Here is a 19616-nt window from a genome sequence, read left to right on the forward strand (position 1 = left end):
GATCGGGGTCGACGGGACCACGTCGGAGCTTCGGATCTACACACGAGAGGGTGGGATTCGCTGTGCACCTCCGAAAAACGCTGGTCCACGCCGTCGGGGCAGAACCGGTGCCGGGGACGTCGACCGTAGAAGATCTCCGGCTTGGAGAACCTTCGCCGGCGAGGGTGGCTTCCGACAAGGGCGAGTGGGGCGTGAATGAGCAGAAACCTCCGCTGCATCTTGGTAGCTTGTCAACACCCAAGCCACCGAGATCGGTGAGGATTTGCGAGGACCTCCGGTGGAGGGGATTCGGTGCACCGGAGATCTCCCGGAAAGGTTCCTCATTCGCTCTCGAGACCTGCAAAAACCAACACCGGGAGGACCACCTGAGCAAGACCACACGAGGACGGCCAGAGGAGCAGGCTCTCAGATCGGAGAAAATAGTCGCGGAGTAGCACCAAGTAGGGATGGCATTTTTACCCGAAACCCGTTAGCCCGTCCGTTACCCGGTCTTAACGGGTCGGATAATACCCGTTCAAAATGAGTTAACGGGTTAGCGGGTATTACCCGTTAGTATTTTAGCGGGTACGGGTCGGTAGCGAAAATATTAAACCCGCCCGTTAATTTTTTTATGGAAAAAAACTAGATATTTTTTTTTTAAGAAAACATTAGATTACATCATAATGAGTAGGTTGTTGTTTTGATTCTTATTAAAAATTATTTTTTTATTTTTTAAACGGGTTAGCGGGTGCTCAATTTTGGCACCCGTCACCCGGCGGGTATACCCGTTACCCGCCCCGTTGGGAAAACCGGGTTAACGGGTACGGGTTAACGGGTATTTTAATAGGCGGGTACGGGTACCGGTATTGGTGTACCCGCTAAAATCCGTACCCGTTGCCATTCCTAGCACCAAGAACGAGAATGGAGATCAGAGAGGGGAAGGAGACGGTTGACCGGAGTTGGTGTCGAATGCCCTAAGGGCAGAGCTCCCCCCAGGACCGACGTCGGGGCTGAGAGCACGCCGGCGAGCAGCATCCCGGGGGGCGGCGGCGACTACTTCAATGGAGGGGAAGAAGTTTAGGAGAAAACCCTAGTTTTTAGAGAGAGAAAAAAGAGTTTTGAGGACTGATGTTTTTTTGGAGGCGTTCTTTTCAAAATAATTGTGATTTCAAAAAATATAAAAAAATGTTGATTTTTTAAATACTTAAGACGATAATACCCTTCAGTATATAATTTCAATATATGTTATACACTTTTTAAGTATACAGTTTTCAGTATACATACAATCAATATACATCTATAAAACATCAGAATAATTTATACACATTTTAAATGTATTGTGTAAAAAATTAAACTGATAACAATGACATATTACACAAAATGATTAAATGAGTAAAATTGACACTATACTACTATGAGCTATGTTTTATATAAAACGATTATTCACACTATTTTTCTAATAATCTTTGAAAAATCATTATTATAAGTTTATAATTTCCAATCATAAAAAGACTATACATATATACTCTATTTAAAAAAAAAAAAAAACAAGATGACTTGGAAAATTTTCACGTAATAAGTTACTCCGAGGAATTTTTTTTATTATATGGATTTTTAATTTTTTGTTCGAAATCGAAACGGAGGAAGCCGAATAGCTGATGGAGAAGGATTTAAAATTCAATTTCGTAAAGCGAAAAAAAAAGAAAGAAAGGAAGAAGAGAAAAGAAAAGCAGGAAGACAAAGTTGAATCGGGAGAAGAAAAAGATCAGCAAAGGTCTTCTGGTGGGTCCCGCTCAAATCTGTGATATAGAGTATAGACGCCAAGTTTCGTTCCACTCTCTCTCTCCTCCGTTTTCCCCCATATTTTAATCCCCTCGCGTTTCTCTCTCTAGAAATTTTTGCTGCTCTCTCTCTTTCTCTCTTTGAATTTTGAGTCCTATAGTCCTTTCTTTTCTCTCCGCGACGCAAATAATTGTAATATTAAAATTTAAAATAAAAGTAAACATAGATAGATAGAGACTTTGTGTGTATTGTAATGGGTGTCAGTCTGTGTGAATTCTCTCAATGAGAGAAAGCAAAAGTCTTCTCTTTCACGCCTTTCAATCTCAAAACCATGGACAACACACGAATCTAGGGTTTGACACAACAGGTCCGTTTATTTCTCATCTTGCTTCTTTCTCTCCTCTCTCTCTCTCTCAATCCCCTAATTCATTCGTTTTCTTTTTTTCTCCTCGTTTAACTCTGCCTCAGATTTCTGCTGATTGGGGTTTCTCGGACCGTTACGAATTCGGAATCGCTTTCTATTCAAGCTTTTAGCTTTATATCCTCTTCTGGATTTTTTTTTTGGCGAGATATGGGTTTTAGGTCTAAATATGGGCATATGATTTCTCTTTCCATATTTGGTTGTTCGACAGTCTCTGACTGAGAGCTTTCAATTAATTCTCAACCCCTCTGTTCTCTAGAACTGTTTTATAGCAATTATATGAAATGGAGGAAGTTGAAGAAGCAAACAAAGCAGCGGTTGAGAGCTGCCACAGAGTTTTGAACTTACTGTCTTTGGCGCGGCAAGATCAAGCTCACCGTAGGAGTATAGTATCCGAAACCGACGAGGCTGTGTTCAAGTTCAAGAGAGTAGTTTCTCTTCTCAACACCGGTTTAGGCCACGCCAGAGGGAGAAAGCTCAAGAAACTCCCGATCCCTTTGCCCGAAAGCATCCTCTTGGACAACCCTAACAAGTGTAGCAGCAGAACAGAGCAGCAATGGCCGAAAGCTTCGAACTTTCTCCACAATGCTCCTCAGCCGCTCTATCGAAACCCCTCTTTGGAGCTCGGGCCCGCGGTTCAGTATCATCATCATCAGAGCCTCCAGAGTCAGCAGAGGGTGTTGCTCCAGAGCCAGAAGGCCGCGGAGATGATGATGTTTCGGAAGGCCAACAGTGGCGGCGGAGGAGTGAACCTCAACTTCGACAGCTCATCGTCGACCCGCTCTTTCATTTCGTCGCTGAGCATGGACAACAGCGTGGCCAGTTTGGACGGGAGCCCGTTCCACCTCATCGGGGCGCCACATCATCATCAATCCTCCGACCAGAATTCGCAGCACAACAAGAGGAAGTGCTCGGCCAGGGGCGACGATGGGAGCGTCAAATGTGGATCCGGTGGTAGATGTCACTGTTCCAAGAAGAGGTCCGGCTTTCGCTTCAGTTGTATTTATGGTTTCCTTTTTTATTTTTTATTTTTTATTTTTTAATTTTTGTCTTTTTTTTGGGTTTCTCTTCAGGAAGCATCGGGTGAAGAGATCGATCAAGGTGCCGGCTATCAGCAACAAGCTTGCCGATATTCCTCCGGACGACTATTCGTGGAGGAAGTACGGCCAGAAGCCCATCAAGGGTTCTCCTCATCCTAGGTACTTATATATATATATATATATATATATATATATATATTTATATGTTTGTGAATTTTTAAAAAAAGTTCTGCTACTTGTGTCGAACTAGCAAATTTTTTAGATGGCTTGCTCCTTATTATTGAAACTCGCAGATCTGTTCGTAGCCACGCTTGTTCAAATTCTCTTCTTGGAGCAGATAGAAATTATTATAATTAATAATGTGTGTTTTACTAATCCCATGGGGTTAGTTTAATGGTAAAGGCGATTCTTGGGACCTTATCTGCCCTTGGTTCAATTCTCCTTGTACGCAAGAATTGTGGCTCATCAGGGTAGACTCTGTGTTGATAATGCCAAGGCCTAGTGGATTTTAGTAGGTTAAACCCGGACTACGCGATTATAAAAACATTACAAAATGATGTGTTTTACTTGTTAATTTACTCCCTCTTGCATGGGTTTAGCCCTTTTTTTCCGCTCCATTTCTACCGCTTGAAAGCCATCTAGAACATGATGGTACAACAAAAATACGAATTAGCCATTTTGAGGGGGTTTTCTTTTTTTTTGGTTAATTTGTCCACATCCTCGCACCCCATAATGTTTGGGAGGATGAAATTTAAGTATAATTCATTTCTTGACTAGTAATGTTAGGAATCTCACATCGAAAGTGAATGAGAACTAACAAGAGTTTATAAAGGTCATGGGTTACTCCTCTCATTACCAATTGGTTTTGAAATGGAACCCCACGATACTTTCACATGGTATCAGAACTCATTAAGTCCAAACGGGTATCCGATCTAATCGTTGGGATTCGGCCCAAGATGAGCGAACGCAAAGAGCCGCCATCTTGAGGGGGCGTGTTAGGAATCTCACATCGAAAGTGAATGGGAACTAACAAGAGCTTATAAAGGTCATGAGTTACTCCTCTCATTACCAATTGGTTTTGAGATGGAACCCCATGATACTTTCACAAGTAACTAATAAGGAATTGAGCACTAAGCTGCGTGGGTGTTGCCATCTCACGAAATACTAGTTTTATCAGTTTTCTGACTCGATCTAGTATCGTCACAGTAGGACATACAGGATACATGTACATCATTCTTGTTTAAATATTAATCCTTCATTGTCTTGATCATATTGAATTTTACGACTTGATTATGACGTTTTTAAATTTGAAAGCGGAAACAGAAAATTCATTTATAACATTTTGTTTTGTGCCAGGGGTTATTACAAATGTAGCAGCATGAGAGGTTGTCCGGCGAGGAAGCATGTAGAGAGGTGCTTGGAAGACTCTTCAATGCTTATCGTCACCTACGAAGGAGAACATAATCACCCAAGAGTCCCATCTCAGTCCACGAACACATAACACTCTTTACGGATTTCTAATCTTCATCGCCAAAGGTCACAGACGGTCCTACCAAACTCACTGAACTACCCTCTTTTTATCTGTGATGGCTTTATTTAGTGAAGAAAGATGCTGGTGTTTGTGTACATAGCTTTAATGGATTCATAACAGAGCATTTTTCTTTTTCTTTTTATTTATTTATTTATAGCTTAGGCTCATTGGCTCTTCAAGTCTCTTAGGTCTTTTTTTGCCAGCCTGTAGGAACAGAAAGGACAGCTTGGGTTGGAAGTTATGTGAAGAAAATTCTCCGGTTGTATTAGGTGGTGTATAATTTGTTGTATAACTCTTTTCTTCAGTGTTGTAATCAACGGTTTTAGTTTTTGGTTGAGTGTAATGAATGCCTTTCACGTTGGTAAAATAATTTTCAAACTGTCTTCATCTCACTTTGTAAAGTTCAGGTGACTGAAAAGAAAAAGATGTCTATTATAATTATCATAAGAAATGAAATTTATTTATATATATATATATATATAATATGAAAATGCTTCTAAAAAATAATAATAATATGAAAATGAAAACAGAAAAAAGTATCTACCTTACCTGTGCGCACGATCAAAGTAGAAATTTTAGCCGTTGTAAAGAAAAAGTAAAGTAGCTTTAACTTTAGGGGAAAATATCAATACAAGGTTAGTTTTTTATTTTTATTTTTAAATTTTAATTTTAATTTTTAGAAAGCAATACAACTACACAACGTTAGTTAAGAAAGTTGTTTTTTTTAGTATGCAAGCAATGAGATTCAAATGCCTTCCAATAGAATTTTGATACATCAACAATTATTGATCAACACGACTCAATCTCAATCTTGGGGTCGATATCAAGCAAGCTACATTTTGATGTTTTTCTTTTATTAGATCAAACACTCAAATCGGTTTATCTAGAACAGATCCATAATTGCAAGCTGAAAAGCTAGTCTTCGGTCTTTCGTGACACCGCGAATCACCCCTGAAAACAAGAAAAAAATAGCTATTATCACCCCGATTTTATTTTCCTTTCAGAGACTAGACTACGGCGTGAGGGGGCTGAAAGTGTGAGAGTGTTGTTGGGTTTCGATGGTTGTATGACGGTGGACTGTCTTGGCAGGAGTGGAGGCTTGATGTTACTTTGGAAAGAGCCTGTGAGATTCATTCTCGGGACGTTTTCGAGATATCACATTGAGGGAGATCTGGTTAGTGAGTTAGGTGAGAGTTGGAGATTCGTGGGGATCTATGGGGATCATGTAAGCGCCCAGATGAGGCATACTTGGGAGCTCCTTCGACGCCTCCGGAGCTCTTTCACGGGCCCTTGGTTAGTTGGGGGCGACATGAACGAAGTTGCCTCCAACTCAGAGATTAGATGAGGTAGAGACAGAGGTCCCGGCCAGTTATCAGCTTTCAGAGAGACGATTTTGGATTGCGACATCCATGACTTAGGTTACGAGGGAGACCCTTTCACCTGGCGCAGATGAGGTATAGAGGAGCGTCTGGATAGATGCCTTGCGAGTCACGAGTGGAGCGATCTCTTCCCTTCGGCCACAGTTCGACACTTGAGGTTCTGGAGATCGGACCATAGACCACTACTTCTGCTTACAACGGGTTTCAGAGATCGCCGGTGGTGTAGGAGGCCGACGCGCTTCTTCTTTGAGGAGTCTTGGATAGGTGAGCCTGAGTGTGACGAGCAGATCCGTAGAGCTTGGGGGACGGGCCAGAGTGGTGATCAGAGTCCGAGCTTAACTGATGCGATCAATCAGTGCAGACAGAGCCTCTCCCGCTGGGGCAGAGAGAGGAACAGAGAGATCAGAGACAGGATTGAGAAGCAGAAGAAGATCGTTGAGCTTGCGGGACGATCGGGCCCGGATTTTTGTATGGAGTTATTCAGATGGGAGGAGAGACAGCTTGACGCCTTAGTACAGAATGAGGAGCAGTACTAGAGACAGAGGAGCAGAGTGTCCTGGATGCGGTGCAGGGATAAGAATACGAAGCTTTTTCACCGCAAGGCTTCTGCTAGGAGAAAGAAGAACGCTATTAGAGGACTGGAGGACGAACACGGGGATTGACACAGTGGAGACACTGAGATAGAGATGATCGTCTCTGGTTACTTTGGTGACATTTTCTCTTCAGCGAGGCCTTCTCCGCAGAGAATCGAGTTAGTTTATGCGGGCGTTCAGCCTAGGATCTCGGAGGCTTTGAACGCCGAGTTGGAGCGCCCTTTTGAGCCAGGAGAGGTGAAAAATGCGTTTTTCTCGATGGATGCGATCAAGGCCCCGGGAAGTGACGGCCTTCCCGCGATTTTCTACCAGAGATATTGGGACGTAGTAGGCGAATCGGTCTTGAAGACCTGCCTTGGGATTCTTAACGATGGGGACGAGGTGGCCACCATTAATGATACTGTGGTCACCCTCATCCCCAAAGTCGAGGACCCGAGATGGGTCAGCGACTTCAGACCGATTAGCCTGTGCAATGTGATCTATAAGATAGTGGCCAAGTGCTTGGTCAACCGTCTTAAGACTACTATGCACGATGCTATTTCTGAGTCCCAGAGCGCTTTCGTTGGAGGTAGACTGATCTTCGATAATGTCATGGTTGGTTTCGAGGCTCTCCATACAATGAAGCGGAAACGCTTTGGAAATGGAATGTGTGCGTCTCTCAAGCTTGACATGGCGAAGGCTTTCGACAGGGTCGAGTGGGCCTACCTGGAGTCGATGATGCTGAGACTGGGATACACCACGCGGTGGGTGCACCTTATCATGAGATGCGTTACCTCAGTCAGATTTGCTTTCAACATCAATGGCTCCATCCGAGGCAGTGTGACTCCTTTCAGAGGCCTCCGCCAGGGGGACCCTCTCTCTCATTTCTTATTCCTCTTCTGCTCTGAGGGTCTCTCGAGCCTCTTTCGAGCGAGCGAGGATGCTGGAGCGATTTCAGGAGTCCGGTTCCGGAATCTTCATGTGTCACACCTTCTCTTTGCGGATGACATCTTGGTTTTCTGCCGAGCGATACCTGACGAGTGTGAGAGGGTTACAGACATTTTACGGACTTATTCGGAGGCCTCGGACCAGATGGTGAACTTTCAAAAGTCCGATGTTTGTTTCGGTACGGAGGGTGAGGTTTTGGCTCAGATCGGACTTTTGAAAGTTCACCATATGGCGCAGTCTTCTTTGGGGACGTGAGATCATTCAGTCCGGTTCGAGATGGCGGATCGGGGACGGGGAGTCTGTGTTAGTCATGGGCGATAGTTGGGTTCCGAGGGACAGACCGGCCACCTGGATTGATCCCCCTTGGATACCCCCCGACATGCGCGTAGCTGAGCTTATGAGATTCGACGGTAGCTGGGATGTCGATCTTATTACAACGATGTTCGGGGAGGAGGACGCTGCGGCGATCCTGAGCATTCCGTGTGGTGGTGAGGGTACTCCTGACGTGCGTCGCTGGCATTTCACTGAGAACGGAGAGTACTCCGTCAAGAGCGGCTTCCGTATTGCGATGGAGAGAGCCAGTACTCCGGTCGCCAGCTCTTCTGACCCGACGGTGATGGAGAAGTGGTGGACGAAGTTCTGGCAGCTGAAAGTTCCTCCTAAGGTGAAACTCTTCTGTTGGCGAGTCTGTTTAAGCCAGATCCCGGCCAGAGCAGTCTTAGCCAAGAAGAGGATCACCTCTGACGACAGCTGCCCTGTCTGTCAGGAGGCGAGAGAGACTGTTTTCCACGCGTTTTGGGGTTGCAGGTGGAGCAGGAGAGTCTGGAAAGAGGTGGGCTTCGGCCACATTCTTCTGCCTTTCAGAGACGGCAATGTTTTCGACGCTATCCTCAGAGCGACGGAGACCTTGAGGTTTGTTTCCATGAGCTTTTCATTACCATTATTTGGGAACTTTGGAACCACAGGAACAATGTCTTGGCCGGGAGATCAGCTTGGAGCCAGCCTCAGCTAGTCCAGTGGACGGTGAGCTTCCTCGAGGAGTACAGAGCGGCTACAGTTGGGGAGACTCCGACGAGCACGAGGGTGACTATGACCCCCAGATGGACCCCCTAGGGACGGGACCCTCTCGATTAACGTCGACGCGGCACTCGTTCGCGACCGTGGAGGCTTTGGTGTCGGTTGTATAGTTCGAGACCACACCGGAGAGGTGATCGCCTCGCAGACGCTTTTCCTGGCTAGAGGGTTCTCCCCCCAGCTTGCGGAAGCGTATGCTGTCCTCCAGGGCATAGAGCTAGTTCGCAGCGTCGGTGGTAGGAGAGCGGAGATCCAGTCTGACTGCTTGGGGGTGGTGAGGATGATCGATGAGGGCGTGACGCCTGCGACTGAGCTTGAGACGATCTTGCACCGCATCTCCAGAGAGGTGAGGAAGCTTGAGGTTTTTCGCATTATGCATATTTCTCGTCTTTGTAATGTTGCAGCGCATAATCTAGCGCGCTATGCGGTTAACCATCACTCGTCCTCGACCTGACTGGGTTTAGTCCCGCCTTGTTCGGAAGAGGCCATTAGGGCCGATGATCGCGAGTTGAGGTCCCGCACGACCTCCTAGGGCCCTGTTTGTTTGAGTTTATTTCTGTTTTCTTTACCGTTGGTTTATGTTCCATTCTTATCATTGTAACCACGGTTTTCCTCCGCCATACGTGAGAGCTTTTATGATATTTCGTGGCACCGACCACGTTTCCTAAAAAAAAAAATGAGAGAGAGAGAGTCTAATATTTGATCCTTGAGAAAGGCTTGATATTTACAAAGAAGCCAAAGAGGTTAACGGCGAGCACCATTTTGCTTTTTTTCTCTTCCTTATGTTGTATGGTACTTCGTTTGGCCTTTGAGCTCGAGTCTTGAATTGGTTTTGGGCTCAAGTTACGATTTATAGGCCAAACCCATTGCTTTAATGTTGTTTTTAACTCGGGCATTTTTTCAAGGGAGTATGAATACTGGTTAAGTGAATATTAGATTTTTCATCAATTTTAGGACTCGGGAAAAGTTATAATTAAAGACATCGTTTAGAGAAAAAATTCAATCAACATAGTGATTGTATTCTCAAATTTCTATCTTGAGATTTTTAAACTCCTCTTCCTCAAACGTATATAATCGAGAAAGAAAAGAATAAAGCAGAACATAGAGAAAAATATGATGACCTCTGATATTCTTATATTTATTTATGTACAATTTGTTCGGAATATATTACAAAGCTAATTTGAATAGTTGGAAATTGATATCCTATAAACTAGAAACCAACGTAACATGGCGGTGTGAGTTTTTGTCGTCTATGGCGGGGACTCGGCAATAACCACCGAAAGTGGCAGCACGGCGACATTTAGACCGGCGCAAAAAAACCGTAAAAACCATAAATCGGACCGGACCAGTGATGTTTAGACCGCTAGTCCGGTTTAAAACGGTTTTTTTTTTTTCGTCCGATCCGGTCTATTCATTACAAATGGTTTTTTTTTTTTTGCAGTTTTTTGGTCCGGTCCGGTTTGGATTTTTTTGGACCGTTTAGAGCGGTCGGTCTGATTTTTTGACCGGTTTTGGACCAGACCGGACCGTGCACAACTCTTGCGACGTTGTCTCTTATACTTCGAGTGCAAAATCATGATGCTGGAGTTGACATCCATTTTTATTAGGGCGGCGTAAAAAAACCGTAAACCGGACCGGACCGATGATTTTTAGACCGTCGGTCCGGTTTAAAACGGTTTTTTTTTGCGGTCCGGTCCGATCCGGTTTACTCAATGCAAACGGTCCGGTCCGGTTTTTAAAAAAAAAAAACCGTTAAACCGGACTGGGCCGGTTTATTTATAAAAAAAAGATAAAAATAAATAAATTAATGTTCAATTAGCCAAATTAGGCATTTGTACATGTATTTAACTCTCATACATGACTATATGTTTGTGTTTTGGTGGAAAATTAATGGTTTTTTGTTTTTTGTTTTTTAAATTATGTAAAACGGTCCAACGGTCCGGTCCGGTTTAAACGGTTCAAAACGGTCCAGTCCGGTCTAGACGATTTAAAACGGTCCGGTCCGATTTTTACAGTTTTTTGGTCCGGTCCGGTTTTTACAGTTTTTTGGTCCGGTCCGGTTTGGGTTTTTTTGAACCGTTTTGAACGGTCCGGTCCGGTTTTTTGGCCGGTTTTGGACCGGACCGGGCCGTGCACAGGACATTTTAAATGAAACTCCAAATGAAATCCTAAATAAGTGAGAAAAAATTAAATGAGACTAAAGAAAAAACTATACAAAGGAGATCTACTCCAAATAAGAATGAGAAGAAAATTATTCTCGGATATTTTTTTAACGAGGTAGCTCGGATAATTTACGAGGAGGTAATTCAAATGTATTAATTGATGAGTACATCATAAGGATTTCAAAACATTGTCATTGATTCGGTAAAATGCACTGCAAAAAATGGTTGGCAATTTTCGGGTTAAAATAGTAATCCAGGGATTACCAATGTTTGTCACTAAACTAGTTTTCTATTTTCCAACAAGCTTTACTGTTTCCTTCCCCTCCCTTTCTTGGTTGGCTGCGCCTCAGACTGCTCTTTCCCAGCAACTTCTGAGATATCCGCTGCACAGTCACAGTTGTGTCAATAAATTTCCTAGTTGCATCAATTACGTCAAATTAAGAGTCGCAACCAGAATTATGGTCGGGCAAATTAAAATAGATAAACTTTTGACCAATGTTTAAAAAAGCGGTCGGAAAAAGCTTCAAGGCCTAAGCCTGGAAATATTTGGTTTTGAGGCGTGCGCCTTGAGCGTAAGCTCTGAAAATATTCGCCCAGAAACACATGAAATAGGATAAAGCTTACACACTATTTAGTCATAATAATTTACTTAATTATACACTCGCCCATAAAATGTAAGCAACCGGGTAATTTTGTAATTTTAAATGCTAATCTATGTCGGGCGAATATTATAATTAGAAAGAGGAAGTAGTCGTGTGAGTAATGTGATAAATCAAGTGGGAACCCAGAGTGAATTTCCTTGAATTATAATTTTTCCTACTATTTTCGAAGCACAATGATATCTACTTTAGAATTAAATCTAAAAATAAAATCCATTGTAATTGATCAAAATCTTTTGATAAATGCCAACAAGCACAATGCTATGTATTACGTTAGATTTGACCCATTCAAATATATCAGTTGGGGAATGATAAGGTCCCAAGAATTACCCTTACCACTAGACCAACCCCTTGGGGTTTGTTAATAACAAACTCATTTAGTTGGAGTATATGCTTCTATCAATAGGGTGTAATTAACTCCAAAACCGCTCTCTTTAAAAGAAAAAATAAACGTAAATAAAAAGAAGCAAAACAAAGTTTTCGAAGAAATATGGAGAATTCAAACAAACTAGACTGAACTTAGTCTACTTATTTTTCTCCAAAAAATTTAAATCCAACATAAATCTTAAATTCAATCTTATGAAAGGCTTTATCCTATATGTGTGTTTGTCTCTTTAAACTTTATCTTTTTTCATCAGAAAATCTTAGTATCTTTATAAAAATATTCAAAGATTTGAGGAAGTAGACTAGATTCTATTTTTCTTTTCATTTAAATTTGTTTAGTTTCCTAAAGCAACAAGAAATTTTCATTTCACTCAGTGTTTTTTAAAATATTTTTTTATTTTTCGTCAATTTTCCCTTTCTTCCTAAATCCGAGATCTGAATAGAAGTTAGGAATATATATTTTCAATACTATTGGAACTCGCATTTGCTAACAAAAATTTATATCTTGGCTAAATTAGATACTCTTTTGAGAAATAATTAGGTCAGTGGTAGTGCATTCGAGCCATTAAGAAATCTAAATTCATAAATTTACCTTCAGGACCCCGGGCCATCAAAGTGAAAAATGTGTTGTTAAGCTTCTCCATTTTTCTTGCCTCTTGAGTTTGGTCTGTCTTATACTTGAGACACTGCAAAAGCATATGAATTATCAGAGCGTTTGTATAAAATTATTATAATTATGATTCAAGCTCCGCAAATTATGTGCATCCCTATGCAGACATGTAAAATAATTTCCTGGGTATCAGTTTAGTTAGGGATTTTGTTTCGCCAAGTTAATGCACTAGTCTCTGTCATTAACTAGAGAAGCGTGTTATTTATCCAGTTGAAAAGCATGAAACAAACGACGTGTAAAATTTCAAAAGTGCCTCGGCTTATTCAATGATAACTTCAACTTTCAATTTTGGCATACTAAGTTTTAAGATAGTCAGTGATACATCTCGAGATTCAATAAATCAAATAGACAAAAAATTTGCACCAACCGAAACCTGAATAACAAAAAATAGTTCCTATACTGAATGATATATAATTCTACATGTTTCAAAAAAAGGAATCACCTGGATATCAGATCAATTTATAGTAACAAACGAAAAGGACATATGCAGAATTTCACAAACACTCTAGAGTAGTCATTAAGAGATGTGAAAATGACTAATAGTGAAAAAAACAAATGCCTGAATGAATAATTGTGATTTTTTATAAACCAGTAGACTTCTTCAATAAATACAGTACAAGGTAAGTAAAGAAAAAGTAGATTACCTCGCTAATTTCAGCGTATATTAAAACACTAAATTACTTAAACAAGTGGATTGTTGTCTCATATTCAGTCAACTAATTGCAGCTTAGCATAGTTCAAGAATTGATTTCAAACCCCAATCCCGTGGAAAAACAAGTACTTATCAAATTCAACAGATCTGTATATGATATATATCTGAGGAAAATTAAATGTAGTGCATGGACAGTTTTAGAAAAAAAATTAAAATTAAAATTCAGAAGAGTAGAACAACGATTTAAATTGGTGTACAATTAGATCGAAGTTTGATTCATGTAACTGTTCCAAACACAAAAAAAAATTAGTTACCTTCCTATGATCCAGTTAGCAATCTAAAATGTGACAACAGACATCTTGTTATTCGGAGATTTCCCCAAATATGGTGGCCGCTTAATGTGGGGCAATTTCACCTTAAAACATAACCCTTTTAGATAATTTTCAAAGTTTTAACTGAAATTGGATAGTCGGTCACTCATGAAGTTGGATAGTCGGTACTCAAGGAAATTGGATACTTTTCAAAGTTTTAACCGAAAAATTAAGGACGCTCACACACTAAATCAGTCAAAACAGAACTCATGAAAACCTAAACCCTTGGCTTCAAATCCAATTTTTTGAGCTCATCAATTCCAAAATAACACGCTTTGAAATTTACTCACCAGCGCAACTAAAATCAAATAATCAATGAACGTGGATTATATCGAATAAATATAGTTTGGCAGAAAATTATCGTACCTCACGGTTGTCAGTGACCTTGAGAACCAATTTTCCATCGCAATGTCTATACTTCATGACATATCGTGTCTGCATCAACATAACCAATCCAAAATAATAAATTCTAAATCGAAACATAGACCGATATAGATTAGTTAAACGACAATTATCAATGAACTAAATCTCAGTAAACAATACACATAAAATTCAATGCCATAGCAAGGCTGATGAAAATTGCAAAGACATAATCCAGTTCAGCTATCTTAAACAGACCTGTACTAAGCAGAAAAAAATGAAGGCACTATCGAGTTCAGAAAATTATAGAAAAATAAACGATTAGGGGAAAATTAGACGCACAGATTGTGGATCAGCACGAAACAATTGTACGGATCGCTCAACAAACTCGTCCCAGGAGGTTATGTAAACCATTGAGACCTTGAAAGCGAAAAGAATCGAAAGACTCGGAGGTGTAAAGAATTTGGACTCCTGGGTTCAGCTTTGGCCTCGCTGGACGTATTTTTGGGTCGAGGTTAAACGAATGAGAGCTTATATTGATGAGAGAGAAGTTAGACCATTCTCCTCTCGTTAACTTTATTATTTTAAAATACACCCACTTAATTTATAAAATTAGAAAACTACCCACTTAGTTCATTACTATTTAATATCTTTGAAGAAAAAAAGGAAATTTCTGGATTACCGAAACTTCACATAATTCATATATCTAAAGCAAGGATCGAAATACCGTTACCGTTTCCGTTCCGAGCTTTCAAATTTACTGGTAACCCCCGTACCGTAAAGGAATACCGAGGGAAGTAGGAAAAAAAAGGAAACCGGTACCGTTGAACTTACCGTTAGCGTAGAGGAATACCGTCAAATACCGTATTTACCGAGAGGAATTCAGAAAAGAAATATACAAAAAAACATACAAAGTACGTAGGATAAAATTCATAAAATTAAAAATAGTGTAGACTGTTTCAACACAGTATCAAATTACAAACACAACAATGAGTAAGTCATATAATGAGCACATGCACGAAAGTACCTGTCCAAGTGATAGTCGTACTCATACTGAGATGAACCAACAAACATGGAGTAGATGGGATAACCTGTATATGGTCGCACCGTTTCGGGAGCGTGAGTTGATGCATAGGCGTCCTGGTTGTAACTGAAAGATCCGCCATCATAAGATGACTCTGTGCCTTGAGGACCAATTGATACCGATCCGAAGCTGTTGGACAAGTCATCAATGTCATTGCTAGACGTAAATGACATGACATCATTCATACCTCCGCCCTGACCTCCGCGCCCGTATCCTGAATAAAAAAAGGCAGGGTGATGAAGAAGATCAAAATCTTCTTGCGATGGTGCGTATCCAAGTTGAGCACCACCGACATCACCAAATGAGGTGCCTCCAGTAGTAAAGGAACCCCCAGACCGATAGGAACCTCCATCACCTCCCCCTGATCCACGTCACCTGCACCTCCACCTGCTCTGCTTGATCTACGGCTTGAACCTCCGCAATCTGAATCCGAACTGTCTTCGGATCCGCGTTGAGGTTGGACATCCTCGTTCAGCACTCGCTCCGGATCAACTATCTCATCAATTTTTGTTTGCTTCGCACTCGCTGACTTATATAATGACGGAGCAGCTGGTGGAGATTTTGCCGTAGAACCACTGCCGGGCCCCGACATCATCCGAGCCTCCCGTTCCGTCTTAGCCGCCTCTTGTCTTGACCTCTTCATAACTGCTCGTAATTGCGCTTCGTAGTCTTCTTCTTCTGTGGCTATAAAGACGAGCATTGTACCGCTCCACAGGCTCATCAGATTTGGTATTGATCTTATAGACCCAACGAGAACCAATGGCTCATTTCCCCTATGGCAACGGTACGAAGTCTTAAGTGTGAGTCTGATGTAGATCGAGCAGTAAATTCCTCAGCCATAACAGTCTACCAAAAAGGGTCAACAACAACCTCTCTATATGATAAATGCTCAGACAGAAAGTAAAGAGGCACAAGAAATGAAACAAAAGAAGAAGAGTATGAAGAATAAGCAAAGTCAGGAAGTTTAGTGGACTTATAAGGACGAGTACGTGTCTCGAGAACCAAAGTATCAGTGGGTATATCCTCATTGGTATCAATATAAAAAAGATCAATACAAATAAGATCTTACAAAGTTATGTGATGAGAATTAGGGGAACATAAAAGAAAAGAACATGCTCTAAAACACAACATGACGAGAGACATACAATTTTTGCTAATTTGATCAAAACAATGATATTCTTTTTTACTAATACCATAACCCAAAAAGACACACAAGCAGACTTAGGAGATAATTTATCGTGCTCGACGTGAAGTCGAAGCACGAAACAAGCGAAACCAAAAACATGCAGCAAGAAATAATCAGGGATATTTCTAAACAAATTTTCAAAAAGGGGCAAGCTTGAATTATGAGAGCAGGTTGGGATTCTATTTATTATGACATGGGTAGCGATATGGATAACTTTTCTATAAAAAAAACACTTGGAACCTCGGCGGATAATAGGAATGAGCGAGAGGTCTCTTTGTCAAATCCTGGTGGGAGTTGCATGTAGACTTCCTCTTCCAGTTCGCCGTTTAGAAAAGCATTCTTTACATCGAGCTGGATGAGAGGCCAATCTAAGTTGGCTGCTAGTGAAAGGAGGATTCTGATGGTATTGAACTTTGCAACTGGAGCGAATGTTTCTTGATAGTCAATGTCATACGTCTGCGTGTACCCTTTTGCGACAAGTCGGGCTTTGTATCTCTCCACTGTCCCATCTGGATTGTGTTTGATGGTGAAGAGCTATCTACATCCAACAGTTCGCTTGCCTGGTGGTAGCTCGACGATATCCCACGTATCATTCTTTTCGAGGGCTTGGATCTCAGCATGACTTGCGTCTCGCCACTCGAAACTTTGAAGGGCTTCCTCGATGGAGTTCGGCAATTTTCCTTCATCTAACTTCGCCACATAGGCTTGGTAGTTCGTAGATAAATTCACATAGTACACGTAATCTGCCATCCTGTATTGAGCACACGACCGAGGAGGTTTTCTCAATGCAATGAGTAAGTCTGGAGATTCGATGTTACCTTGTTCAATAGTGTCGTGGTTCAGGTTCGGAGAGACATCTTGGTCGCGAGCTTGTACCGGACTCTGGGTGATATTCAGTTCGCATGGAGAGGGTTCAGAGGCTTGCGAGCTGGGAATTTCTTGAACAGGTGAGGTCGGCGAGCTAGGAATTTCTGGAACATGTGAGGTCGGATTTTGAGGCGAGCTGGGCGAGCTGGGAATTTCTGGAACAGGTGAAGTCGGATTTTGAGGCGAGCTGAATTCTGGGTTTATGATGAGCCAATTTGGGAAGTCATTTTCGTCATTCTCCCCCTGACGAGCTGAATTGGCGAAGTAAGAACTGAACTCATGAAAAGATACATCCATTGAGACTATGAATTTTTGTGATCGGGGTTCATAGCATTTGTAGCCTTTCTGGGTTGCTGAATAGCCAAGGAAGATGCATTTGAGCGATTTTGGTTCAAGTTTACCTTGGCCATAAGAATGGGTGAAGACTGAACAGCCGAACACTTTCGCAGGTAGGGTTGAGATGAGTCGACAGTGAGGGTATGTCTCTAGAAGGACTTGAGATTGGATTTTATAGCCAAGGACACGAGATGGCATTCTGTTTATGAGGTAGGTGGCTGTGAGGACAGCTTCTCTCAAAAAATGAGATGGGACGTTTGAGGAGAACATGATAGCTCGGGCGACCTTAAGAATGTGTTGATTTTTCCGCTCGGCTACCCCATTTTGTTGCGGGGTATGAACACACGAGCTGGAGTGAATTATGTCATGTGTTTTGAAGAAATCGCCGAGCTCAGAATTAAAGTAATCTCGAGCGTTGTCAGTGTGGATAATTTGAATGGATGTGTCGAACTGTGTTTGGATCATTTTGTGAAAGGTTTTGAATAGATTGGATGTTTCATATTTTTGTTTCATCATGTATATCCAACTGAGTCTAGTGTGGTCGTCAACAAAGAGAAGGAACCATCGAACTCCAGTGATATTGGGAACTTTTGAGGGTCCCCATAAATCACTGTGAATTGTGGTAAAAGGACGAGATGGTTTATACGAGGTGGGGTGATACGAGCTTCGAGAATGTTTGGCGAACTCACACATGTCACACTGAATGGAATTGATATTTTATTGATAAACAAAGAAGGAAACATTCGTTTGAGATACATGAAATTTGGATGCCCTAGTCTAAGGTGATTTAGCATGATCTCTTTGTACTGGGGTGAATGTTGGGCGAGCTGACACATGGCGGGCTGATCTGGCTTGATGACATAGAGTCCGGTGCTTAGCTCGACATTACCAATCTGTCTCCCCGTGACCTGTTCCTGAAACACACATGAACTTGTTCGCAACCACCACCACATTGTGTGTCGCTACGGCTAGAATGTCTACCCCCACTGCCGCGTTGTTTGTCGCCACCACGTCGTCCCCCCAGTATTCCAGGGTAGCCACATCGTCTGTCTCATCTTCTTGTTTAGCCACGACATCCTCTGCCATGTGAGTCGATTGTCATGTTAATTTATTTTGTATCTGCCTCGATCGTTGGCGTCAAACCATGAAGATCTTAACCTCATACCACGCCAAGATCTCGTCCCTCCACGCAGCCTCCACCGCGGCCTCCAGTGCCAAAGAATGCATCTCCACCAATGCCAAAACTTTTTTTTCGTTGGCCGCCGATTTCTCTTGGTTCAATCGTAATTTTGGATTTTTTTTTTGCAGATCGTTAGGTATTTGAGAGTTGGACCTCCAATTTGAATTACCAAAAGGTTTCTTTGTTTCGACAAAGTGTTCTGCCCAATCATAAGCGTCATTGAGCGCCCGTATTTAAGAATCCCCGAGACTAAAGCTTGGCAAACGCGCAAATGTCTGTTGACAATAGATGTCAACAATAGACGTCAATTGTTGACATATAGATGTCAACAGTTGACATCAATGTCTGAAAGTGGTTATTTATCTAAGATTTACCAAACGTTGGCTATTTAGCAATGTCAAACGTTTAAATTGGCTATTTTTATTAAATTGTACAAAATAGCCATTTAAACCTTATTGATTAGGAAAATAACCAAAGTTTCAACTTTTCAGCAAAGTAGATAAATTTACGTTTTCAAAAAATTTTTGACAGCCAAGATTAAAATTTTTTACGATTATTGTAAGCAATTTATCACTTTCAAAAAAATTAATCTTGGGGTCAAATTTTTTTTTTTGAAATAAGATTACTGCACACTTTGGCTATTTCACTAAACTAAGATAAATTTTGACTATTTTGTAAATTCATAACTTTAAATTGGCTATTTAGCTACATTACTCTTAAAAATAAATGAGTATGGATATGATATGATTTAAAAAAATATCGCGGGTAGAATATGATTTTGTAGGACCCTATCCAAACCCTACTCATTGTCATAACCGACAGTTAATTTCAAAAGCCTTATCTTATGTTAATTATGGTCGAGAATCATGCTGTTTTTCTTATCTTATGTTATTTTCATTCGTATGTCTAGTTGTGAGAATCAGCCTCATCTACTATGACGTGCAAGTATAAGGGGTAATCAACGGTTGAGACTTCACAA

The 19616-nt window shown here is 41.4% G+C and overlaps 2 protein-coding genes across 4 annotated transcripts; one reads left to right on the top strand and one right to left on the bottom strand.

Annotated features, from left to right (window-relative positions):
• Positions 1 to 1834: 1834 nt before the first annotated feature.
• On the top strand, positions 1835 to 5123 carry LOC149388744 (putative WRKY transcription factor 21). 3 transcript variants are annotated; one of them, XM_089622825.1, is made up of 4 exons: positions 1835 to 2128; positions 2230 to 3161; positions 3256 to 3381; positions 4579 to 5123. In XM_089622825.1, the coding sequence occupies exons 2-4, from the start codon at positions 2467 to 2469 to the stop codon at positions 4721 to 4723; spliced, it is 966 nt and encodes a 321-aa protein (XP_089478951.1). In that variant the 5' UTR covers positions 1835 to 2128; positions 2230 to 2466; the 3' UTR covers positions 4724 to 5123. The 3 variants fall into 3 exon arrangements, with proteins under 3 accessions (XP_089478951.1, XP_089478953.1, XP_089478952.1); XM_089622827.1 differs by having other exon boundaries at positions 2442 to 3161; XM_089622826.1 differs by lacking the exon at positions 1835 to 2128 and having other exon boundaries at positions 2159 to 3161.
• A 5840-nt stretch (positions 5124 to 10963) lies between these two features.
• LOC149388745 (Signal recognition particle, SRP9/SRP14 subunit) lies at positions 10964 to 14543 on the bottom strand. Its single transcript, XM_089621786.1, has 4 exons — positions 14327 to 14543; positions 13991 to 14059; positions 12524 to 12617; positions 10964 to 11271 (listed from the first exon to the last, which is right to left on the bottom strand). Exons 1-4 carry the CDS (start codon positions 14396 to 14398, stop codon positions 11195 to 11197), a joined length of 312 nt encoding a protein of 103 aa, XP_089477912.1. The 5' UTR covers positions 14399 to 14543; the 3' UTR covers positions 10964 to 11194.
• Positions 14544 to 19616: the final 5073 nt, after the last annotated feature.

Source organism: Urtica dioica, chromosome 8, assembly GCF_054948205.1.
Source record: "Urtica dioica subsp. dioica isolate 48M chromosome 8, U.dioica_male_clone48M_v1_H2, whole genome shotgun sequence".
Classification (NCBI taxonomy): domain Eukaryota; kingdom Viridiplantae; phylum Streptophyta; class Magnoliopsida; order Rosales; family Urticaceae; genus Urtica; species Urtica dioica.

Coding starts and splice junctions, on each gene's coding strand:
- LOC149388744 (XM_089622825.1), top strand. CDS start 2,467: ATGGAGGAAGTTGAAGAAGCAAACAAAGCAGCGGTTGAGAGCTGCCAC. Junction 3,162..3,255: donor TGTCACTGTTCCAAGAAGAG/GTCCGGCTTTCG, acceptor GTTTCTCTTCAG/GAAGCATCGGGTGAAGAGAT. Junction 3,382..4,578: donor AAGGGTTCTCCTCATCCTAG/GTACTTATATAT, acceptor GTTTTGTGCCAG/GGGTTATTACAAATGTAGCA.
- LOC149388745 (XM_089621786.1), bottom strand. CDS start 14,398: ATGGTTTACATAACCTCCTGGGACGAGTTTGTTGAGCGATCCGTACAA. Junction 12,618..13,990: donor AGGTCACTGACAACCGTGAG/GTACGATAATTT, acceptor ATGCTTTTGCAG/TGTCTCAAGTATAAGACAGA. Junction 11,272..12,523: donor GATGGCCCGGGGTCCTGAAG/GTAAATTTATGA, acceptor GTGACTGTGCAG/CGGATATCTCAGAAGTTGCT.